Source organism: Mus pahari, chromosome 18 (assembly GCF_900095145.1).
Source record: "Mus pahari chromosome 18, PAHARI_EIJ_v1.1, whole genome shotgun sequence".
Classification (NCBI taxonomy): domain Eukaryota; kingdom Metazoa; phylum Chordata; class Mammalia; order Rodentia; family Muridae; genus Mus; species Mus pahari.
Window position 1 is genome coordinate 44089228 of NC_034607.1, and position 25757 is coordinate 44114984.

Sequence of the window (25757 nt, forward strand, 5' to 3'; positions counted from 1 at the left end):
TTATCTGCTTATGTTTTTAATAAAGTCTTTATTCTTGCATTTGAACAGAAGTTCAGATGACCTCTGCAGGGGTGGAAGGGATGTTTTAACAAGGTCCAGTGATGACAGTTTGTTGGCAAATCCCACTCTGAAGTGCTGTTGCTTCGCTGGGCAACGAGACACGTACATTTATTATGTGTTTCAATATTTGGTTTTGCTAAAAGAAAACCTAGCAAGTTGTAAATGACTTCACCCTTTACTTTTATAGGGCTTCAGGGTATGAGGCCCTTTTAGAGAGGGCCATGTAAAATGTGTCACAAATGCCTGGAGAATCGTCACCTCAACAGCAGCTTATAAGCCCCAAGAAAATGGGGTGTTCTCCCCCTTTCCAGTATTGACATTTCCCTAAGCCCTCCTTCCTCAACAATCAGTATAATTAATGAGCCATTTCCTCTCTTCAGTATAAATGCATATAGTTTTCTAATGGGATTGAGAGGGGAATGTTTCTCTGGTGACTTTGGCATTTTTTTTTTTTTTTTTGTGGATGACTACCACAGATAAACCATAATATTCTTCAGAAATACGAATCTGTCCCACAGACAAGATTCCAAAGGCATCTTTGTGTCCTTTCTCCTTATACTGGTGCCATTAACTTTTGGTTCATTCGTCATGATGCTCCTGATCTAACTAGCTGCCACCTATCTGCAGCAAGACCATGCCAGGCAGCCAAGCCCACTTCACACCTGCTCCAACACCAGGCAGGTTTTACATAATGATCCAAATCACTTCCCCCTCCCCCCCCCGCTGTTTTATTTATACTCCTGTAAGGGGGGCACGGAGGAACCAAGGAAGGGACCACTGGTTCTCTCCTGATGAGCGATCAGAGCTATCATTGGGAGAATCTCTGAAATCATTGAAGAGAAATCCTCCACATGTGCACAGTTCCTCTCCAGTTGTTTCTTGTCTCGCCACAAAGAATATTTTACCACCCGTCTTCTTTATTAATACACCCATGATAAATCTTGTAGAGAAGAAAAATGGGAGGAAGGAAAGGAAAACACACCTCTTTAGCTCGCGAGCCTGAAAAAAAAAAAAAAAAAAAACAACAACAAAACGGCACGGTCAGGTGGCATGTAAGGATGCCTACGCTCTTCCAGCCTAGTGTCATGTCAAGACTTGTAATCTAGTGTTGAGCCTTACTCCAGAGAGAATTAAGCTCTGTTACTTTCCAGTCACCCCTCCCATGATACAGCACCTCCACACAGACATACAGAAGGTGGATCGTTAAAATTCAAGCTGCAACGCTCCCCAACATTGTCCTGGCTCAGAATATTCACCTAGACCATTTAAAGCACTCAAACCCACCAGCAGTTTCCCTGGAGAAGTCTCCAGGTTTCCAAGACTCCATTACATAACATCTTTTACAAAGTCTATTCCCAGCTCGAGTGGAAGATGGATTCTCGTCCAGTTTGCGGAAATTCCACGCGTTCGCTTCCCTTTCCTGGGGTTCGATCCGGCCAGTGCCCAGCCTCCGCTGCAGCAACAGCTCCGGCAAGGATCCCCTTCACTCTCTGAACTCAAAACTACCACCCGGAGGTGCAGCCGTCCCGCCCCCGGTGCTCCAAAACTAGCCCTCCTGGCCCGGTGCCGGCAGGGGCTCGCGTCGCTACGACTGTCTCGGATCCCCGGCCGCAGCGCGCTCGCGGGGCCGGGGCCCGAGCCCGGATGATCGGCAGCAGGGCCGACTCGGTACGCCGGGCTGCGGAGGAAGGAGAGGGGGAGGAGGAGGAGGCGTGGAGGGAGGAAGGGCCGGGGCAGCCCCGGAGGGAGGCGAGGGGGAGGGGAGGGGGCCGGCCGGCCCGAGGGTGGGGGGGCAGCCAATGAGCAGCGCGCGGCGCGGGGAGGGCGGAGGGGGGGGGGNTGAGGTAGGATGGGGGAGGGCGCAGCCGGAGCGGCGGAGGCTCCAGCCATAAACAAGCGCCCGGAGGAGCGGCGCGGGAGAGAGCCGAGCCGGGCACAAGGAACGGACGCCACGGACCTTCTGCTGAGCCACCGCGCCCACTCGGCGGCTCGGGAGGCGGGGACCGGCCCGGAGGCTGCGCTGCCGTCGTCTTTCCCCGGCGATCAGGAGCAGCGCGGAGGACTAGAAGGAGCCACCAGCCCTTCTTCGGAGCGGTGCGCAGCCACCGCCGCCGCCAGAAGTTTGGGTTGAACCGGAGCAGCCGCGAGGAAACTTTTTTTCCTCTTTTCCCCCTCCCGCCCGGGAGGAGAAGGAGGAGGAGGGGAAGCCACCCGCCACCGCTGCCGCTGGCGCCAACGCTCGTGGGCTCCGGGTCGGCGCGGCCCGCAGGGGCGGCGGGGGCCTCGCCCCGCGAGGGGGAGGAGCGCTCCGGGGGCCCCTAGTGGGGCACGAGGACCGCGGGCTGCGGGTGCGGCGGCGGCGCGTGTGCCCCGCGCAGGGGAGGGCGCCCGCCCCGCTCCCGGCCCGGCTGCGAGGAGGAGGCGGCGGCGCAGGAGGATGTACTTGGTGGCGGGGGGCAGGGGGCTGGCCGGCTGCGGGCACCTCTTGGTCTCGCTGCTGGGGCTGCTGCTGCTGCTGGCGCGCTCAGGCACCCGGGCGCTGGTCTGCCTGCCCTGTGACGAGTCCAAGTGCGAGGAGCCTCGGAGCTGCCCGGGAAGCATCGTGCAGGGCGTCTGCGGCTGCTGCTACATGTGCGCCCGCCAGAGGAACGAGAGCTGCGGTGGAGCCTATGGGCTCCATGGAGCCTGCGACCGGGGGCTGCGCTGTGTCATCCGTCCCCCGCTCAATGGCGACTCCATCACCGAGTACGAAGTGGGCGTCTGCGAAGGTACGGCTGCCCTGCTGCGCGCCCCCTCCCACCTGGCCGGCGCAGAACAAAGTTTGCTTGAGACTTTTACCAGAGGAGAGAGGGTTCCCGGGGAGGAGGGACAGTCGCTGTCCTCGGGAGGGTGCCCTAGATGCCTGCCCAGGGGCGGGCGAGGTTGGGTTGCTTGGGTGAGCTCCTCTGAACCCACATAGACACACACAGGTGCGGTGATTAGGGCTTACACTGGGTGGCCTTTTTCGCCCCAGGCAGGGGTGCCCTGTGCGCGCGGGGGGGGCACTGCGGAGTCTGGCACGCACGAGCCCCTCGGGGAGTCCGCCCCTGATGCCCTGCCCGCATAGCGCAGTGTGGCACCGAGGGCGTACGCAGTCCGCGCAGCCGGTTTCTGATAGCGGAGTAGACCTGTGTTCCAGCCTGCACTCCCTATGTGACTCTTATTATTTTTTCTTTGCGCTCTTCCTTCACCTCCTTCTTCCTCCTTCGCGTAATAAATCAGTTTCAGCTCCGGAGTATGTCAGCCCAGGCAAAGTTGCACATGGTGATTACTCATTTATTTGCCTATTGGAGACGGTCAAACGCTTACTCTCTTCTGGATGGCTGAAGGGGGTGGGTGGGGGCTGCACCTGGATTAAAAAGTTACGGTTCTCTTCAAGACGTTTCCTTTCAAGAGCCAACATCTGCGTGTTTCTAGAGCTGGTGCTGTTGTCTTTTTGTTTGTTTGACAGCAGATTCTGCTCTGCTCGCTTCACCATGGCGCATCGTGCACCGCGGTGTGTAGTAGATGTACTGAGGGCGGGGGCGTTGATAGTGGAGCCTCCCTGTTTCGGAAGCACTGTTGGACCGGGTGGGCCTCCATCTGCACATGGCTCTCTACTTCTGCCTCAAGGTCTGAGGTCTAGAGAGAAATGATGAGTTCTTTTATTTTGACAATGGACTGAATTGTCTGTTAAAAGTGGGGTCCTTGTCTACTTAAGAGATCAAACATTGGGCTCCTCCATGCTGTTCCGGGTGTCTTGCTAGGGATTAGGGCTCACTTGCAAGAAAAAAGACAACTGCTCTCTGCCTTTGCTGATGTTAACATCCCCCTGGAAAACGGGTGTATCCCGAAGCATACTCTGTGTGTGTGTGTGTGTGTGTGTGTGTGTGTGTGTGTGTGTGTGTGTGGTGTGTTGAACTGAGATGCTGAAAAGGACAAAGGTGGCTGTATTAAATGGCTCCAGTATTGTGGTAACTCTTTAAACACACATGTATTTATTTTCGTGTGTGGTTTTAAGGTTTTGGACAGTTGTGGAATAAAGGGAAGCCTTCCTGGTTTGGAAACTAGTGGGCAGTAATGAGTGCGCGCGGGGGTGGGGGGTGGGGGGTGGTGGAGAATATGCTCCTTTAGCATAGTGCCTGCAGGACCTCATTTTCCTGACACACAGAAAAGGTCCTCCTGGTCTCCTTTGGCAACAACGTGGGTTTGTTTCTCAGCTCAGGGAAAATGGTCATCAGACAGACTGATAGACTTTCACATGTTTTGACTTGAGGCATTCTGAATAACTTAGGCTGAAAGATGCTTCTCTGTAACTTGCCATGTGGAGCACCTAACTTGCCCCTGGCCTCCTATAGATCCATAAAGAACTGGGAGGGACATGGTTAAATGCAGTGGAAACCGCAGGGCAGTGAGAAGGGCTTTGGGAGGCTCAGGAGAGGGTGACCCTTGTTTGTTTTTTCATATGTTTCTGGTGAAGGGAATGCTTGGGGGAACATTTACAGTAATCAAGTGTTTTGGCAGCAACGCCCCATGTCACAGTACAGCATGATTTTGGCAGTTTGTTAGGGAGCCTGTCATTCCTCTGAAATGATGCATCCCTCATGCCTGCCTTTCTCCTGGTAACACCAGGTGCACAAAGTGTTAGCCTTGAAAATGCCTGAAAGTGTTTCTTGACATGAGTGTATTTCAATTAGTGCTTTCTGGAAACACATTTCAGTTAGCAGGCCTGTTTTCAGCTGAATGCTATGGGCACATCCTGCTCCCCCTCCCTCCTTCCCTTCTTCCTTCCTCCTTCCCTCCCTCCTCCCCTCCCTCCTTCCTCCTTCCTTCCTTTCTTCCTTCCTTGACTCTTTCCCTTCCTCTCTTCCTTCTTCCTCCCTTCACCAAAAGCAGCAGTGAAATAGAATCTTAAAGCCATGAGACTAAGAAAAAAAGGACAGCAATTTTTGGCATGATGTAATGCTTACATTTGGAGAGGTCTTCAACGGTCTAAAATGTCAGGTATCTCCACATTACTTTAAAATGCATGGACCACGTAAATTAGCTGATGAACCCTTTGTAGCATTAGAGGAATCTTTAAGAGTCACAGATTTCTAGAAGGTACCCCCCCCCAGGTTTTCTTTCCTTTTTTTTTCTGTAACTTTGCATAAAATTTCTCAATGGCCAGTGCTTCCCTCAGTTTCCATTTTTATTCAGAAATCCGTGTGTATTGTTATCATAACACATGAATAGGAATGGATATATTTTATTCATGTAGAAAGTCTCTTGTGCTGCATTTTTTGCGCTGAAATGACCCCTACTGGTTGTATCTGTTAATGAAAAGTCTTTTGGAAGCTTATTTAGTTGGCTACCCTGAAACAAAACATAGTATCATGGTATAAAATAGGACTAATTCGCCTGCTTTTGAAGACACGACTTAAGTACAAATTTATATTACTGTTTGCCAACTTGCAGAAGCGTTTGTTATTCCCATACTGACTGTCTTGGGGCAAGGGGGTGGTGTTTTAAGTACAGTTCACAGAATGAGTTGGATCAGCAGCCCAAATTTAGCCTTTTTGTTTCAGGTTTTTAATGGCACAGTGACCCCTAAAAATACGTCAACAATTCTAGCCATAAGAAGAACCCTGAAGAAAAAAAATAATTTCTAAACAACTGGAATTGTGAATCAAGTAATGTGCTCACTAGGGTATCTTCTCTGAATTGAGACTGTTAGTTTAAGAAAATCCCAAGTTAGTGACTATGCATACTTGAAGGATGGAGAATGGAGCCAGTTAACCAGTTTTCTGTCCTCTCTCAATCTTGAAAAGTACCTCCTGGCCCTCTGGAGGCAGCAGTTCCCTTTCCTGTTTCCCTGCATCTAGTGAGCCTTCCTGTTGGCCTTTTGCAGAATCTTAGCTGGACTGCTTTTTCTGTCTCCAGGGAAATCGCCTACAGTTCCAAAAAATTAGACGTTTGGCTTCTAAACCTCGGAAGAAGTCTGGGTGGGAGATCTCTTTAAGGGATCTGAGCTTTAAAAACTAATGAAGTGAGATTGTGTGGAAAGAAGATTTCGATTGGGCAGTAAGGAAGAAGACATTTGGAACTGAGGGAGAGAGTCCTTAGGCTTCATACTTCCCTTAGAATGGGCAAGGGGAAGAGACACCAGCAGCCGTTTGTCTTAGGGTGATAAAGTTGCTAGCTTGAGTCTGCTCTTGTTAGGACAGCGCTTAAGAATGGAGAGGACACTGTTGAGTTCTGTCCTGAGAACAGTGCTACATTAGCGTCAGGTGTCCATGACAGCAGTTGTGCACCAACTTTGTCTGAAGCAAGTCAACTCTGTGGCCTTGGTCTTTATAGAACTGAAAGTTTCACAGTCTTCGAAATTACTGTCACAATTCAGTTTTCCCCGTTGCTCTGGCTTCCCTCCCACGGCGATTTACAGGGCAGCACGGAGAACTTAAAATTGTGTGGCGAGAACTTAGAGCAGAGAGAAAGGTTCGGTGTTCTAAACTGCCCCTGTGAAGTTACAGGTTCTTTATCTGTCTTCTAGGAGAGTCAATAGCAGAAGATGCCTGCTTGGGGAGAGTGGGAGGTGGGAGGCAAGCCCAGAGAGCAGACGCCCAGGACCAGGTAGACATATCAAAACATTCAGCAGGGCACAAGCTGCATGAACGCTCCCTTCTTCACTCTGGGAGGACCCAAAGTTTAAAGTCTATGGATTTTTACAAATTAAATAAAGGAGAGGTGGGGAAAAGCTAATACTCCTGTCCTGAAGTTAGGGCAACATTTCAAACCCAGGCTTCCAGACTGTGTTTTTGAGCCATGAATGGAGTTCATTTTCTCCTTCAGAAGTCTTTAGGTAATGTCCATGCTTTGATACCAGAGAAAGAGGCGAGCAGAGGGCGTCTAAAAGATGTTAGCAGAGTATGGGAAGAGAAACTTAATTCAAGTAAACAAGGAAGTAATTAATTCCTCCTCAGAGTAAATATTGACAAAACACATAGGACCGACTATTCACTGCACATACACAAATGACCGGGCAAAATGACCTTCATTTGGGCTGTCAGGCTTACAGAATTCTCGCTGCTGTTAAGGAGTCTTGTCACATAAAACACTTGGCAAAGGACAGATGAGCTGCAGACTGGAGGGGAGAAAAGCAAGAACAGCAGGCACCAGGACATGTGCTGCTGGTAACATGTGGGTAGAGACTAGGAAAATTGTAAGCAATGTGTTGGGGATACAATCGTAAGCAGAACTCCTGTTCATTTATAAAACATTTTTAGTGTTTGTGTGGGCATGCATGTGTGTGTGTAAGTGTGTGGGTGAGTGGGAGACTGTGTTTTGAGTATGTATGAGAGTGTGTGAGGAAGTGTGTATGAGAATGAGTGTGTATGAATATGAATGAGTGTGAGAGTGTGTGTGAGTGTGTGCGCGTGTGAATGTGTGTGTATGTGAGAGTATACATATGTGAGTGTGAAAGTGTGTGTGAGTGTGTCTGTGAGTATGTGAGATAGTATTTGTGTGTGTGAATGTCAGTGTGTGTATGTGAGAGTGTGTGCCTATGTGAATGTGAAAGTGTGTGTATGTGAGTGTATATGAGACAGTGTTTGTGAGAGTGAGAATAAATGTGAGAGTGTGTGTATGTGAAGGTGTGTGTGTGTGTGTGCACGTAGGAGTGTGAAAGTGTATGAGAAATAGTGTTTGTGTGTGTGTGAATGTAAGATTGTATGTGTGTCTATGTGAGAGCCTGTGTGTGTGTGTGTGTGTGTGTGTGTGTGAGAGAGAGAGAGAGAGAGAGAGAGAGAGAGAGAGAGAGAGAGAATGCTTGTGTGAGAGTGCGTGTGTGCAGTGTGCCATCGTGTGTGCTTATGGGTGTCAGAGGGCATTTGGAAGTTGGTTTTCTTCTTCCACACTATGGGTGCCGAGTGTTGAACTCAGGGTGGCAGGCCTAACAGTAAGCATCTTCGCCTGCCACGGGCAGGTTCATTTACGAAGAAAAGTGGACACTCCCCAAACTCTGGACATTGCATCCACGTATAGGAGCGAGTGGGAGATTCGGCACAGGTTTCTGTTCTCTACGGCTTGGTTCCTATCCAATCGTCTGCATGAGGAGTTTGGGGAGACAGAGTGCAGGCATTATGAAGCTGGAAGATTTAGATAAAATGGTGACCCCCCAGAAAGTGGGTGGACCAAAGGATAAGGAATGAGAAAAAGGGGGAGAAAAAAAAAAAGCCTTGAATTCATCTTAGCACAACTATATCACCCTTTGAAGAAGGATCCAAAACACATTCCAGAGATTAATTGTGAAATTCCTGAAAAATGTGGGTGTGTTTAACTCAGGAAATGGTGCCAGCAGGAGAGATGGCAAGGAAGCCTTCAGCTGTAAAGGAGGCAGGATGGGGGATGGTGGGGAGTGGAAGGTGAATATTTTTGGCAAAGCCAGTCCCTTGTTACAGTTGTTATACCATGTTCCAAATGGTGCATTTCCTATAAGGAGTTTAGAGACTTCTCAGTGTGGGCCATTCAATGATTTGAGGAAGGTAGGACAGAGTAATCAAGCAGGCCCAAATTCCTGTCATCTTACAGGCCTACTTCTCCGAAGCAGCTTTTCAAAGATCAGGCTTGGTTTTGCCTACAAGTGTATCACTCATTCATCTATTTTTTTTTTTTTCTCTTTTCCATCCTGTGTACATGGCTGTCTACAGGGATAGAAGAAAGCCAGGGCGTCTGGGGAGTCATTCAGAGCTAGTCTTCATTCTGGACACCAGTCCTCAGCCTGTGGGTCATGACCCCTTTGGGGACTGCGTATCCGCTATGCTTCATATCACGTGTTTGCAGGATGATTCCTAACAGTAGCAAAATGACCGTTACGAAGTAGCAATGAAAACAATTTTATGGTTGGGGGTTAGCACAACACGAGGAACTGTATTAAAGGGTCGCAGCATTAGGAAGGTGGAGAACCACTGCTGTACACTCTTAGTCAAGATAAGTAAGGCAGATACTCCTCTCTACCCCCTCCCCTCCCCCCCCAAGGTGGTTGGAACCATGCAAGTTCCATGCAAGTAAAGATGTGTGTCTATTCTTACTTGCTGGGCACATAGATAAGATTTGTTACTGTGAGAATCTCAGGCTTGGAGAAGCTCATGTTTGCTGGGGAAGAGGAGCCTGCCAACTCCCTTCAGAGCCCTTACAGTAAGGTTGTGGGAGTGTTTCCCAACTTTTGAGCGGGAGCCTGCATTCTTAAAGCTTTGCTAGCCATGGTTCAGAATGGCAGGTTTCCCCTCTTGTGGTTTCTCTCTGTTCTGGCTTGCTCTGAGCGGTGTACCAGAGTGTGGGCAGTGAGCTGGGAGGTGTCTCCCTTTTCACCTCCTCACCGTCTCCCATCCCAGGAGACCTGGTCTGGTTAGATCTGAATCCTCTGTCCTGAGATAGACCCTCCTCCATGGATGGACAGCGATGTGTGCTAGGCAACATCTGTTTAAGGATGCTCTGGGGGGGGGGGGGGTGTCAAGTGTCTTTTAGAGATTCTTGTCAGTTTCAAAGTGAACACATTTCAAGTCCTTATCTCCCCCTCTTCCTACCCTATTTTATTCTGAAGATACACAATGCCCATGCTATTGTGGATGAATGTGAAGGTCAGGAATGTGGTTTCTGCTGTGGGATCCTCTTCTGAGTGTGTGCCTCCCTGTCTGACTAGTGAGGTTAATCATAGGGTCGTGATAAGAGTCCCCCTAGTCCCCAGGAAACACCAGGTGTGGTAACAGCTGACATCCAACAGGGCTGCTCACCTAGTGCTCGGTGAACAAGGTTAACAACCTGACCTGGGCTCATTTCCTTGCTCCACCTAACCTCCCTGCCCCTCAACCCTTGTAGGGAGTTAGAAAGCATGACTCTTACAAAGGTTTAATGACTTCACACTCTCTCACCTCCAGCCTTTCCCCAGCAGCACAAATGTAGCCAGTTAAACTCAAGACCTGTTGCTTTTAACATATCTAAATAATTACTGCAAAAGGTTGTATATTTAGGGTTAAAGAGGGACCTAAAATTTGTTGGGTTGCATCATTAGAATTGTTCTCCTATCTCTTCCCCCGCCCCTGTGTATTTTATCTGGAGAGGTTGGTGGTCCTAAACTCATTCCAACCAGTAATGTACATTTTCTTTTTTGTTATATTTTGGAAGATTTTACTGGTAGCGCTTTAGATGTGTGTGTGAGTGTGTGTGTGTGGGGGGGGGAGGGTTGTCCCACTGATTGAGCCTGTTGTGAATTAAAGAGACAACTTGTATTAGTACAGCTCACCGCGCGCACGCACGCACGCACACACACACACACACACACACACACACACACACACATATCCAAAATCACCTTCAGAACTCCAGGCCCACCTGATGCTGTACTTGATTCAAACCTCAAAGTCAGACTTTTAAGCCCTCTATTCCTTCCCAGTTTAACCACTTACTCCGGATCAGCTTCTTTCCCTATTAAGTTAGGTAGCTCCAACTAACCAGAGAAACATCTGCCCGCAAATTATTTAATGGGCATCTGCTATGAGTCTGGTTTCTGTGTTATAAAATTCCAATACCTTTTTTTTTTTTTTTAAAAAAAAAAAAAAAACTGGGCCTCTGAAAGTTTAATGGCCCACAGTCACCTGGGAGCCTATTAAAAGTGCAAGTTTGGCCACTAGGAATTATAGTTTCGTGGTCGAGCACATGTCTAGCATGTGCAAGGCCCTGACCCTCACACCTAAACAAACAGAGCAGACTCTGATTCAGTAAGCCTGGGATGGAGCCTGGTGGCTGTCACTCACGGATGATGCCAGCACAGTTCCGCTCGGGATGGAGCCTGGTGGCTGTCACTCACGGATGATGCCAGCACAGTTCCGCTCGGCTCATTCCCAAGCACAAGCTCGGCTTTTGTAGCATGAAGCTGATATAGAAGGGTATCTAAAAACTGTCACCCTGTCACCGTTGCATCAGCAGATAACATTAGGTCTGTGTTTGCATAGAGGCAGTGGTTTAACGGTGAACAGGGAAAACTGGGGCCATTTGTTCACTGCAGTCCCAGACAGTGAAATCTGAGATGGGGGGTACTGAGCATGTCAAGAGCAGGTGAGAGGGGGGCCCTCTAACTTTTCCTTAGACCGCCAGGAATGGAGGGTCCAGCCAACCAAATGGGTCTTGAGCCTAAGATAAAGCTAACGTTCGCATCTTGACTTAGATGGTTTTGTTAGCTACAAGACCAGTCTAGGCTAGTTATCCTCGGCTTTGTTTCCTCAAGTAAACCTGAATTATCAGGTACTTTCCATCAAGTAATTATAGTGAAGATTAGAGATAACAAATAACGAATATATACTGTAGGTGATTTATACAGATATGAGTATTATATACTTAAATACTGATAGTGTCCTTGGTAGATTTTTTTTTAAATAGCTAATATTAATTCTAATTTGAATCATTTTTTATTTTCATCTTTGTTAGCTTTCTCTGTATATAAATTTAGAAGTCAGCCTTGTGCCTATACTAACACCTCCTCCACACATACGCTCTTTTGACAGGAGGCTCAGGATAGTAATTCTGGTCTCATGTTTGTCCCAGAGAAAATGACTCTATAGTTCAGAGAACAAGGTGTTCCTTCGTTTGACCTCAGGTAACCCTAATTCCCAGGTCTGTGGAATCTGGTGGAATGTGAACAATTGCTTGGGTCTGGGGCTTCAAGTTCTTCCTTTCAGACAAAAAAAAAAAAAAAAAAAATCCATCTCTTTTAAAAGGTACCAAGGCGCATGCTGTCCTGAGACCCAGGGCCAGAGCATATCTTGTTGCTGGTCTCCATCTTGCATGGGGTATCCTTTGAAGTGAGTGAGTACTTCAGTGTTAGCGTGGATTGGCCTACTGTGGTCTCTGGAGCACCTGTGTTACTACAGAGGAAGGCACACATATTCCACAATTAAAATATCTGACCTTCTGTTTGGTTCCCAGTGCTAAGTAGGGTCCCACAGTATGGGAATTCCTAACTGTGAGTCCTTCCTTGTTGCTTAGAAATGAGTATCATGGGCTGGTGAGATGGCTCAGCGAGTAAGATCACCCGATTGCTCTTCCGAAGGTCCTGAGTTCAAATCCCAGCAACCACATGGTGGCTCACAACCATCTGTAACGAGATCTGACTTCCTCTTCTGGAATGTCTGAAGACAGCTACAGTGTACTTACATATAATAAATAAATAAATATTAAAAAAAAAAAAAGAAATGAGTATCATTTCTATGCAGTAAATATTAGCACAGAGTTCCCAAGACAAATTCCTCATGATGGGTACCGTGGGGCAGGGAGAAAAGAAAAGAAACTGGTGGAGATAAAAATCCTTGGACCAGTAAGTAAGTTACAACAGGTTCTTCTGGACAGCTAAACCTTACAACACAGCAGAAACTGATTTCTTTTCCCCAGACACTCTGTCTTTTATCCAGCGTGTTGGTATTCCAACATGTAATCAAAATGAGAAAAAACAAAACCTACAAAAATATGGTTTCAGGGCTTCTTTTTTGTTCGTGTTAATCAAACCCAAGTATAACACCCTAATGTAGAACATTCAAAGGACACTTGTCTTTGTTTATTTTCATTTATAATTATTTATTGTTTTTTCCTTTTATTATTAGATATTTTCTCTATTTACATTTCAAATGTTATCGCCTTTCCTAGTTTCCCCTCTGAAAATCCCGATCCTCTTCCCCCTCCCCCTACTCCCCAACTGACCCACTCCTGCTTCCTGGCCCTGGCATTCCCCTATACGGGGGCATAGAGCCTTCACAGGACCAAGGGCCTTTCCTCCCATTGATGACCAACTAGGCCATCCTCAGCTACATATGCAGCTGGAGCCATGAGTCTCTCCGTGTGTTTCCTTTGATTGGTGGTTTAGTCCCAGGGAGCTCTGGGGGTACTGGTTAGTTCATATTGTTGTTCATCCTAGGGGGCTGTAAACCCCTTCAGCATCTTGAGTTCTTTCTCTAGCTCCTTCATTGGGGACCCTCTGCTCCATCCATGGCTCTGAGCACCCACTTCTGTATTTGCCAGGTACTGGCAGAGCCTCTCAGGAGACAGCTATATCAGTCTCCTGTCAGCAAGGTCTTGTTGGCATCTGCAATAGTGTCTGGGTTTGGTGGTTGTTTATGGGATGGATCCCCAGGTGGGGCAGTCTCTGGATGGTCATGCCTTCAGTCTCTGCTCCAAACTTTGTCTCTGTAACTCCTTCCATGGGTATTTTGTTCCCCCTTCTAAGAAGGATCGAAGTGTCCACACTTTGGTCTTCCTTCTTCTTGAGTTTCATGTGTTTTGCAAATTGTATCTTGGATATTCTGAGCTTCTGGGCTAATATCCACATATCAGTGAGTGCATATCATGTGTGTTCTTTTGTGATTGGATTACCTCACTCAGGATAATATCCTCCAGATTCATCCATTTGTCTTAAGAATTTCATGAAGTCCTTGAAGAACACTTGTCTTAAGAATATGTAAGAAGAGAAATCAAGGGGCTGAAGCGATAGCTCGGGGGTTAAGAGCACTAGCTGCTTTTCAAGAGGACCTGGGTTTGATTCCCAGCACCCACATGGGTGACTCACAACTGTACTGTAGTTTAAGTTCCAGGGGCATCTGACACCTTCTTCTGACTTCAGTGGACATTGGGCTTGCATGTGGGGCACAGATATCTATATGCAGATAAATCACCCATATACATAAAATGTTTAAAAAGTTACATAAATCAATAAATTGAGGGTTGACTGTATTTTAAGACAGTCATATTTTATTTCTGACTTCCGAGGATTTGACCTACCTACTGTTAGAGTTTGAGCTATGTCTTTAGAACCAGCTATCCCAAGGTTTTTGGGTTTTTTTGTGTGTGTGTGTGTTTTTTTTTTTTTTTATTTTAATTTTAATTTTTTTTTTTTAGCTGTAAATAGAGACTGTGTCTGTCTTGTTTAGCGTTTCAAAACAAAATCATAAACAAACATCTCAGATTCAAAACAGAAAGGAATTTCTGGCAAGGCAGGATGAAACCTGAGCTGGCAAAGCCCCATTTACTGGAGGGAACTTACTTAGCTTCATCTCCAAAGACCTGGAAAAAAAAAAAAAAAGGGTTCACAGCTGTGATCAAATCAGAGGCATCTGGATGTTGAATAATTGTGACACCCTCTTTGAGATTCCAGAAGACCTGCCAGAGAGAGGTAAATCTGCCCGGGGGATGTTCCAACCTGAACCAGACATCAGCGAGAAATATTTACACACACACACCCTCACCTTCATTTTATGTCAAGAATCTTACACGTGAGGACCCTGGGCTCTGTCCCCATAATAAGTGTTTACAGTTCTGCAGATCTAAAAGGAGGTCTTTCCTCACCTGCTCTTGTTGGAGCTTTGGCGCTTTGGTTATTATTATTGTTGTCGTCGCTGCTGTTGTTGTTGTCATTGCTGTTGTATGAACCAAGTGTGGTAAAGGTGTGGGTTTCAGACAATCTTGTCTCTGGAAATCAAAGTGGAGGGATCTTTAAATGACTTTTTAAAAAGAATGGGGTTGCCGTATGCTGTTTAAGAACCCAAGTTCATATATTTTCAGAAAAAAATTTTTTTTGGGACATCATTACCACTACCTATGCCTTAAAAACGAAAGGCCAGATAACTCCATATTATAATCAATGTGAGAATGAGGCCTTTTATGTCCTGGCTTGTTTCAGAAAGGATTTGAGGCTTCTCAGAGAGGTAAATGTCACCGAAGTCTGAGACCTGAGAGCTGAGGGCTGGAAGAGAAGAGAAAAATAGTCATGGTTTCTGGTCTTTCTTTGTCATCTAAACAGCTCAGTGACTTAAAAACTCCATAACTGTGCACTAGCTTCATTCTGTCTTCATTTGTCAAAAAGGAAATTAGGCTTGAATGCAAGGAGTCTAAATCAGGGACCCTAAGGCTGTTGTCTGATCATAAGAGCTGAGCTTCTATGACCCACAAGTGCTGGCCAAGGACCAGATATTACCTTGTGCTTACAGAGTTAGGGAAGGGAGAGTGATGCCCATCTGCCCGATGCTCAGGTGGTGCTGGAGACCGAAGGACTCAGCAGGAAAACAAGAGGTCTGCTCTGCTGGTGGTTTTTTTGGGGGGGGAACCAAGTCGGTGACAGCAAAAAACCCCATCATTATAGGGACATTAGTGACACCTATTAAATGCCCGCAATCTGTCACCGTTAACTATGTTCTGATCTCCACCCAAGTCTAAACTGGCCTGTTGCTTTCATTCTTTCTCCATTTCTCATTTGCTTTGTTAATTATTACAGTTATCCTGGGCCCAAGGGAGGTAGGTGACATACTGCCGAGGGAGAAGCTCCAGCGAAGACAGGTCAAAACTCGCCCGCCCCACTCCGCATGCTCCTTTCTGCCTCTGATCCTGGGGAGAGCTGAGTAATTGCTGCTCTTCCTAATAACTGCAGGCAGCAGCCAGATTCTCTGCATTCTTTCACCTTTGCTGCTGTTTTCGCTTGCCAGGGAGTTTCCTTAAGGAACAGACTGGATTTAAAGAAACATAACTAATAGTACACAAAAGCCAGGGGTAGGTGGGCCGCAGATGCAGTTGCTCCTTGCTACGAGGCGTGGACCAAGCTCCCAGCTGTCTTGGCTTCTGAGTGAGCCTACAAGTCTGCAAGTCTACTACAAGTCTCTCTGTGACACAACCCGTCTTCACTCAACCTGTTTTCAAAGTGCCGGCCAACTCTGAAGCTTAGAAAGTTGGAGTTTCTAGAAACTTCCATTTTCCTTTGCGTATGACACCAAAGGCTTAATGGTATGAGCCCTTGGCCCTGAAACTTGGTGAATATATTATTCTAAAGAATGTGAAGGCTTTCAGCATTGCCTCCTCCAGCAGGAATATGACACTGGTTGGTTCATTCCAGTCAGAATTTATTCATTGATAAATCTGCGCAATGTTGTACATTCCCAAACGATTGCATACAGCGTGAAAAGACCTCAGCACTTAGTTATGACTTAGTTTCCCTGACTCTGAATTTAACTTCCTAAGGCACCAAACAATACCTATAAGGACTTATTTTTTAATGTTCTATAATATTTTGCTTCTTATCCCTAAATAATTCTTTCCTCCAAGCTATAAAACTGTTAAAGGTTTACTAGTGACTGGGCGGGTATTTTAACTGAGTGGGTATTTTATATTGTACCGGCACTTGCTCTTTTCTTGTTTCAGACGATGGTATCAAAAGTTAAATCCGGTTCCAGACCTCACCTTGTCTCTTCTTGTCTAGCTTGCTAGATAATTAATAGCCAGTAACCAGGAAAATAGCCACTGAGGTGTGGGTGGTGTTAATTTACCACCTAGAGCTTTTGCCTAAGAGAAGCTTTCCCGTATTCTTCTGTGGTGTATCAAACCATCCTCATTTGAGTTTCTTCCTGCCTGATTGGGACACCTAGCTGATGTCCTGTCTCTGAGGGCTTGGCTCCCAGAACTCTGAGAAGGGTGTGTGTGTGTGTGTGTGTGTGTGTCCACGCGCATGTGTGTGCGCGAGTGTGTGAGTATGTGTGTGTGGTGGGGGCAGTGAGTATATGCTGGGAGGCTCAGTGGATACTCACCTTGCCCCTTCTTCACATTGCCCACCCTCGTGGTCGACCCTCCTTCTCTAGCAGTCCCTTGCCAAAACCTTCTGCGAGCTGGACTTGAGGTGCCTCGGAAACCTTTGGACGAATCCTTCCCCGTGCCTTTGTGCTTGCCTCCATGTTCTTCTCAGCATGGCTGCTTTCAGTTTTCCGGGTATCAGTAAGCCGTCTGTTCCCAGAAATTAGTGCCAAGCATCCAGTCCACTATGAGGACTAATACCAGTAAACCACCTCTGCACTCACTGCTCAGGGATTCTGTGAAAATGTTCACAAGGTCCCAGAACTACAGCTCCCTGTGGTGCTGTGGCATGAATAGCACAAGTCAAAAAGCAGTAGGAGTGTGTAAAGCAAGAGTCTTTATGATTGGTCTAAAAAAAATGCCCGGGACAGAACAATGTTATAATGTTTCTGGAGCATCAGCTGACCCTGAGCGGTGCCTCCTCAGAAGCATCCTTGAGAGAGAAAGAGAGAGGAGGGAGGGACAGGGGGTGGGGAGAGAGAAAGAGAGAGAGAGAGAGAAACAGTTATGGCTCCTTCTTTCAGTTTAACTTTGGGGCTTAGTTAGAAGTAGGGTGTGTGCCCCTTTCTGTACACACTGCCAACAACTTAGGTCACAGCATGAAGAACGCTCTATGTTGTTACTGCCGGTTTGCTGAGAACGTCTCTGGGTTAGCACACGGAGTGTTTTGCGCCTCTGTAGACCATCAACCCAAAGGAGCTGCCTCCCGAAGGTTGTCCTTGCTTTATTGGGAGTGTGTACTACTGGCTGGCACCGAATGTCTTCTTCAGTTGCTCTCCGTCTTATTTTTTTTTTGACACTTGAGTCTTAAGCTGTGCTGAAAGCTCACTAATTTTGTCAGAATAGCCCACCAGTGAGCTCCAAGAATTCTTCTGTCTCCACCTCCCCCTGCCCTGCCTTGACTGACTTGCCCCTCAGGACTGAGTTTAGACATGCCGTGACATGAGCGTGGGAGATTTGAACTCAGATTCCATGCTTATGTGACAACCGCTCTAGCGACTGAACCATCTCCCAGGCCCTGTTTTATTTATTGTATTTGAACATAAAACGGTTCTAATTGAACCGCTTTTCTTTTTGAACTGTCTGTTTAATTGAAATATGGATGAGGAATCAAGTAGAGGTTAGGACTCTTACTGACATTTATTTCTTAGTGATTGAGACAAGTTTTATCTCTAAGAGCAATGATGCTTTATAACAGGCTGTCATTAAACACAGCTTGACCTTATAAAGGAATTTTAGATGTGAGAGCCAAAAGAAAACAGAAATTTAGGGTGAGAAATGGCAGACATCTGTAGGGAAATAAACAAACTGTGAGAAGCCAAAGGTGGTTTGTTTTTTTGTTTTGTTTTGTTTTGTTTTCCGGAAAGAGATCGTATTATTTTCAAAGACTAAACTGGGAAAAGGTGAGCCCTCAGCAGCCAAGTTTATTGATTCTCTATTCAGAAAATTATATTAGACCCTTAGAAAGACAGAGGAAGAAGAAAAAGAGTCTGCCAACAGAGAGCTGGAAAACTTGAGGGAGATAAAGTATTTACAAGTTTTAATAACATAAAACACGTCCAAGAGAAATACATAATTGCAGCTGCGTTTGGCAACGAAAATAGCCCATGGATTATATTTTTTAAATTGTCTGTGAATATGTAAGCTCATGCCCTTGGGTAAAAAAACGTTTGGGTGATAATGTTTCTTGAGAGAATGGAAAAATAGAAGATATTAGGAAGTAAAAAGAGAGGGGTGGCACAGCATAAAGGAAGAAGAGGCAACATTTTTATGTTAGAAGGGTGTATTTCATATGCATAATCATTACGATTGTTTCTAATCTTAGTGTAATAATCGTTACACTTCCCATAGGGCGGTGGTAATTTGCATAGTTTTACAGGAAAGGCCATGGGTAAGGGAGAAAATCGGTGCTGAATTAAAAGATCCAAGCGTCTTGCTCCTAACGTTTTAGGTTTTCCAACCTGCTTTCAATCCTGGGCAGAGACCCTTGGAAAAACCAGAAGCTAGGAAAAGTGCTCAATACATTTGTTGCGGCGATCCTGCGCCACCAGATCTAGCAACAGGGCCAGGAACTGGAAACTGGGTGTGGTGTCACTTTTCAGAGTCCCTAAAGCTGCCTGCCTGGCCTCTCAGATGTGCTCTTGTCCCTCAGGCCCTCCGCTTTCCTTTGTGAAGCCTTCCTGCCCTGCCCAGGAAAAAGGGTTGCCACCCCCTCCTCCTGGGTGCCCATAAATAGCCCTTTCCCCTGCCCTTCATTGGGCCTTTCATAGCCTGTTAGAGTTCACATTTCTGCCTTCCTCCCTGCCTGGTTGTGATCCACTCGAGTGCCAGGATTGTGTGTTATTCTGGCACTTGGCACACAGGAAGAACTCAATGAGCATTTGTTGACTAAATCTAGACTCAAGGTCATCCAAGATATTAGACAAAACTTTTCCGTCTCAACTGTTCGGTCTGTATTGTGGAAACTGAAATGAGAGACACTTACTCACCTGTACCCAGAGCCCCCATGAGAAATCCTGTCATCCCAGAAGGACACACAGGTGGGTTTTTAACTAGTCTGCCTCAGCAGGTCTTAATGTTTTTGATAGCATTTGCATAATGAGATGAATTCAGCCGTATTTACTTTTGCAAGTATTTTAAAGCATTTTTTTTTAAAAAAAATTACTCATTATGACTTTTCTTTCCAGTTTTTCGTCAAAATGTCCCCTCACCTACTTGTAAGAACTGTCCTTATAAGAAGACTTATAAGTGCTTACCTTTACCTAATGTCCAGGGATCTGGTGCATTAAACAAGTATGATGACCAGCTTCTGATAAACTACTGAGAAATTATTATGAACAACTTGAAGAACACAAGTCAGATGGCCACAGGAGCACTGTCAGTGGACACAGTTCTGGAGTCTTAGCAAATCCAAAATTTGCTGGCACCTTCTATGGGTCATTTCAGCTAAGTGGGAGGGAATTGCGTTCAACTGGGATGCCCTGGATGTTGGGTCTTGGTAAAGTGTGTGGACCTGGCAATGTCCTGAGGCATTTAGGCTCCTCTGAGGAAGAAAATCCTAAACCAACAGCCGGAGGGAGGGTGGCCTTCTGTGACTGCATAGTGACAGTGCCTCACAGGCTTCAGCAGGGCGCCCACCGTAATGCCATAGGAGTCTGGGGAAGCACAGTCCGATTCGGATTCACAGCAAACCCTGTAGTTTTAAGGACTGAGGGACTCTGGATGATTAGTGGCAGGAGCCTGAACTTGTTGTATTTCGTGACAGGAGTTGTTTTTTCTTCAACACTAGTCATGAACTTTTTGTTTGTTTGTTTTTCTAAAGGTCTCAAAGTGATTTGCAAATTAAGGCAGAGTGACATGAGATACTTAAGGACACAGGCACAAATTAGACTTAAGTCTCTAGGCTGCTGAGGAAGACAGATTTGAACAAGTACAGGGAGTCAAGTCACAGACACATATAATCTTACCCTGACTACAAGAGCGTGGTCCAGCCAGTACTGGGGCCAAACCCAGGAAAGGCCTTGTGTTCCAACTACTCCAGCCCCAGAACTAGATTTACATCCCTCCCACATAAAAGTTAAATCATTAAAGTAAACATGCCTAGGGAACCCCGTTTTCTTAGAGAGCGTTGATTGTTTTGATGTCTCCTCTACAGTGTTCCAGGTAGTCTCGAATTGGTGATGCTCATCCCAGAGTGGCTTTCCCAGTCAGTCACCCTTTCAGGTCCGATTAGCTATCACCTGCTCTTGTTGAGAAAGGCTTTTGGAACTGGAAAGAAGGTACCTTGGAAGAGATGGCTAAGTTGCTTGGGTTGTCCACAGTCCATAGCTGGCAATAAAACATGGAGATTTCTAAGTAAAGTCATGTCACTTCTCCATCCCCTGATCTGATAACATATAGAAATATGAAGCATTGGAGGTTTAAATAAGAATCAGCCTCTAGGCTTCAGGGACAGGTCTCTCCCTCTTTGCATACCCTCTTCTCAAAGACCTTTAGCAGCAGGAGGCGCTTTGGACTTGATGGCAAACCCTGGCCCTCTGGGGTATATGTTCTTAGACCTGTGATCCCATAATCACCTTACAAGGTTGGGGAAGGAGCCTGAACTGTACTTGCTTGCTGCTGGAAAACACACTTACCCTTGGGCTTCAGCAAAATCAATGAATGGAGCCCGAGGACCGGGAAGCATACTTGAAGAGGGCGTGCCCACGAGACTGCAAGCCAAAGCAAACAGTCCTTGTAACTGAGAAAGACTTCTGGGAGGGGAGAACTGGGGAAGTGACTCTGAAGTATAACCAGAAAGTGCAGAACAGGGCTCTGTGAGTCCTGAAAAGAGCCTCTCAAAGCTACTGGAAGGGGCCAGTTGTTCGAGCTGGGCATTTGACAAGCTTATCCTGTCCACATTTGAACAGAGATGGCCCTTGAGAAAAGTGATGCCTGGGACGGTCAAGGCAAACTGGGGTGCTGTTGGGGGCAGGGAGAAAGACAGGAAGATACCAGTGAGCTAGGATAGCCGTCTTCAGACTCTTATCTACCAGAGTGATCTGTGGCCTGGCACAGTGGGAGGAGGAGGGTGTCCATGAGTCTGCACTTGTGGAAACAGACATTCTCTGTCATTCTTTATAGGAGGAAATGTGTCACTACAGTGGACAACTGCACATATGTTGTAGATTCCATTATGTGTGAATATTCATATACAAGCATCTGTAAGTGCAGTGTGCACGTGTGCAGGAAGGTTCCTCACAGGGTTCTGTGCTTTGTCCTGACAACAACTTCCTTTTTGTCCTTGTGATTATCGAGAGCTGTCTGTCTGTCTCTGGCCGTCATTGGTGTGTAGCGATAAATACACGTAGATTGTTTATTATGCATGAAGCTGCACGTATCTTGTAACTTCTGAAGTTCCTGGGCTTCTCATGAGGTTGATGGTTGCTAAGACCCTGACCAGGGTGTCAACAACGGTAACCTGTCCAAAAGCCTTGATAAAGAAATTCCTTAAAACTTCGTGTGGCTCAGAAGATTCTTAGTGATAAGTTGCATACATTGGGTCCTTCATGTAAAAAGAAGCCTACAGCTCATTCACTGTCCCTTTGTAGTTCCAGTTCCGAACATCTTATTTCCCATAACCAGTTGTGTGTGCTGGGGCCAAATATCAGGCCTGCTGCTATCACTTTAAAAGAAGTTATTATAAACATAGCATGATGGGAAAGCTATCCAAAATGCTTTTCTTAAGAAAATACACACACACACACACACACACACACACACACACACACGGGGGGGGGGGAGAGAGAGAGAGAGAGAGCAGCGCGTCATGTTTCTATATGTTTCTATCTAGTCTTCTTTTATATATGTAGCATTTCTTTATGCATTGTATATCCTATTTCTTTCGGGTCAGTGGGTACACACTCCTGTCTTGTTACGTGGTCTCCTTCACTATTATATTTAATGTAAGCCAAGTGGTTGCACTGAACTGAATACAGCCTTCTCCTTCGTCTCTTTGCCCACTTTCCTTTCTGGGCTGTCTAGAAAGCAAGCAAGGAAAACTCCCTCCAAGTGAGCTGATCAGAAAGTCTTCAAGTGCCTAAGCTCTGCCAGCAGATGGCTACAGTTGTGCCTTCTCCCCGGCTAAGGCTTAGCCACTTAGCACTTAAGATGTGCCCTTTGTGTCTCTGCTTGGGGCATAATTTAGCTCTGGATTGCTGTCTGTCCTATACCAATGCGGCTGCAGTGACTCTAAGGGCAAGCTATAGAGCTAACTAATGGCTGTAGGTTTTGTGTAACTCGCCAGCCCACTGAGAGAGACGTTTGAGTTCATTGCCTAGGAGTGGGATAGCACATAGAGAATTACATATGCTTCTTGAGTGTGGGTAATAAATGTAACTAACTCAGTCCTAAGTAGGGACTAGATATTAACTTCACAGTGAATTTGCAACATTTGTAGTCAACATCTATCATATATTTTGGTTACTGTAGATTTTATATATCTCAGACAATCTCTCACTTCTACCCCTTTATAAAATAAAAGCCTAGATGTTACAGGCACAAATTAGGTCCATGGTCATGATTGGTTGTTGAAATCCTATCAGGGATACATTATTTTCTATTGTTATTGACTTTCTACTTGTTTCTACAACTCTGACACTAGTTTCCTATTCAGTTTATGGCATGTTCCTCAATTTTTCAAATTTTTCAATATTTGAAGAACTCTTGATTCAACCAGTTGTAGAAATAGTCTACAAAAATCATATGATCAATTTTCATATAGCCGTTTTGTATTTTTTTTAAAGTACCTTTAGATTTGAGGAATACAGAACACTTTGGTTGCCCCTATAGTGTATATTTCTGTAAACCGTGTATGATATATACCAATCAAGATAGGCCATAAAACAGAAACATTACCAGGCTGCTTGTTATATGGAGAGAGTACCTATCTAGACTTCTTTAAGACTGTAGTATACAACTAAGTTTGTGTGTGTGTGTGTGTGTGTGTTGTGCGTGTGTGTATCAAACTAGTACTTAAGTGATACTTTTTTAACCAAAATACTGATGTAAAGGAATATAAGTTTTTACTTGGCCTTTAGCACCACCATCAGAGTGTGTTTGCTGAAGTTGTATTGCCCAGATGATGAAAGAGATATGAGAATACTGCTCACAACTCAGACAAGTTTTGAGATAGAGACAACCTGGGACTTTCCTAAGGTGTAGCTCAGGGTGGGGCCCATGTTATTGAAATCTCTTTGTAAAACCATTTTAAGATGAGACTCAGTAGGTTGGCTCCGGCCCTGTGGTTAATGTTTAATCATCTGCACTTTATTATCTACCTTGAGTACAAGTGCTCCATCACTGAGCCTACAAAAGTTCAAATCTATTTATAATGAGCTAGGTTGGTGTGGGCCTTGTTGTATGCTAGACAGTGAAGTGTATGGGGTGCATGTGTAAGGTGTGTATGGGGAGTGAGTGTTTCAACAGTAGGTGCATGATACTGTGATGTCGCCGGGCTGCATTTCCTTGCTTACAGAGCCCTGGCCTTTGGCCAACTCAGAGGAGCGGGGAGGAGGCGCTGGATTTTGAGAGCCCTGGGTTTATTTCTGGCTGTTAGGATGAGCGACTGCTAGAGAAGGCATAAATATAGTTTGAGGTTCTGGCCAGAAGTAGATGGTAGATGGAATTGTTTATGGGTGGATGTTTATAGCTGGCTTCACACTTTACCTCTTTAAGAGTTGGTTCTTTGGAAGAGTGACCCTAATGTCTAGCTCTTCTTTGGGACTGTCTTCAAAGTCTCTACCAGTATGCTAGTCTCAGCCATCTGGCCCTTTCTTTCCACATTCAGAACTCAGTACTCAACATCCTAACCTGCTGGTGAGAATTTTAAAAAAAAGAGCATCAAGTGTTGGGGGGGGGGGAGCCAGGTTTCATATATTCCACAGGCATACTGTCTTTGATGGACAGAGTGGTGTGTGGGAGTTTGTGGTCCTGTACCTGTCCTTCATCGTGTCTGGCCCATGGCTAGAGCAACAGGTGACTAACCCTGGCTGGCTTCAGTGTATCTGTCAGTTAGTCACTGACTTGTGCAGGCTCTGAATTCTTTCCCTTGCTTCTGCCCACATGGAAATGTTGTCCTTGGTTGATCCTCACCTTCCAGTCCTGCACACATGGCCTAGCCAGTGACCACATTAGCTTTCCTCATTAACCTTTACCTACCCTGTAGCACTGCTGTAGTACCCCTTGCTGCACGGTTCTCAGACAATGGGGTCAGGGTCCTCTTGGGACATTGTACCTACAAGTACCATTAGGATGGTCTCTGTTTTCTAAGGAGTGTTAGGAATATAGTTTCAAGAAAGCCTAACTGGAGAAAACTACTTCCTCAGGAAAAATCTAGATGACAGATTTCTTAGAGAGAAACCATCTTTTATTAATAGAGGCAAAATTGCACTCTGAAGTAAGTTCACAGGCCAGCCCAGTGACTTTTATGCTGCAAGACTGCCTTATCCTGACCAAGCCACTCCATGCTTCCCATCTGGAAATGGGCATCGTGGTGGTGTCTTCTCACTGAAGTGGTTATGAGAAACAATTAATATGGAAAGTAATTGGAGTAGTATATTATACTTAGTGCACACACAGTAAATACCGGTTGCCATTATGTCTTTGTAGCTTGGCATAGAACAGCCAGCGGCTTTCACGTACCAGGTGCTTGTTAAAATGCCACGTTAAGTGGTGTATTCACAAGGTGGGGAGGTGGTTTTCTTTTCTCTTGCTAACTATAAATAAAGGTGTTGAGCATGGTGGTGTGGGCATGAGAATATTTACTCCCTGGTTGGGAGTTCCAAATCCTGTTCTAATCACAGTGTGCCTGTGATCTGATCAGATCTACCATGCCCAGTCTGTCAGAAGTTTTGTTAATATTTACTGGCTCCTAAGGTAATTTAGGGAAGATGAAAGAGCTTAACCAGGGGACTTATTTCCAGTAAACACTGTTATTGGTGCATTCCAAACCCCTAAAATAGGCAGTGGATATAATAAGAAAGCTCTGTTCTTTCTTTATGAGCTCGCTCTGTGTCCTTACTCAAAGGTGCGTTTCAGGTAGGCATCCCCATAGGGTAGACAGATAGATACTTTGTAACAAAGTTGCTTACCATGCCCCTTTGTAGCCCCTCCTTACCTAGTATGGGAGCATGTATGTAGCAATTGCTTATTGATTTTTTTTTTTTTTTTAATGAGTCAGTCGTTGGTGAGTATCTTTCTTCAATCCCGTAGCTAAAATGCTTAGAAAGGGTGGCTGTTGATTTTCCTCATAGGTAGCCACCATCTTGAGTATTGAATCTGAGGGTGCCTCTCAGAATTCCTGTTCATACCAGAGCAATAGATGGTCTCCAAATGGCCCAGATGAGATGGTGGGCGTGGGGTAGGATACCACCAGTTATCTGTGATTTGTCTAGACCCTACTCCTGAGGAGAACCCTTGAAGCTCTCACAAAATGAGGCGAGTCCTTGGTTCTTCTTGGTTTCTGGGTTGTTGTTTGTTTGTTTTCCCTAAAGTAAAGAAAACAAGCT

General features: G+C 45.9%; 1 protein-coding gene across 4 annotated transcripts in view; it reads left to right on the plus strand.

The window, feature by feature from the left end:
* Positions 1 to 1953: 1953 nt before the first annotated feature.
* The window catches only part of Crim1 (cysteine rich transmembrane BMP regulator 1), a 178489-nt gene continuing 154685 nt past the window's right edge, over positions 1954 to 25757 (plus strand). For 3 of the 4 annotated variants that reach the window (XM_021217779.2, XM_029531327.1, XM_029531328.1), the window contains exon 1: positions 1954 to 2828. In XM_021217779.2, the coding sequence (XP_021073438.1) occupies positions 2498 to 2828 (331 nt within the window). In that variant the 5' untranslated portion in view covers positions 1954 to 2497. Of the gene's footprint in view, positions 2829 to 18568; positions 19251 to 25757 lie in introns of those variants that run through there. The other variant, XM_029531329.1, reaches the window with a different exon arrangement.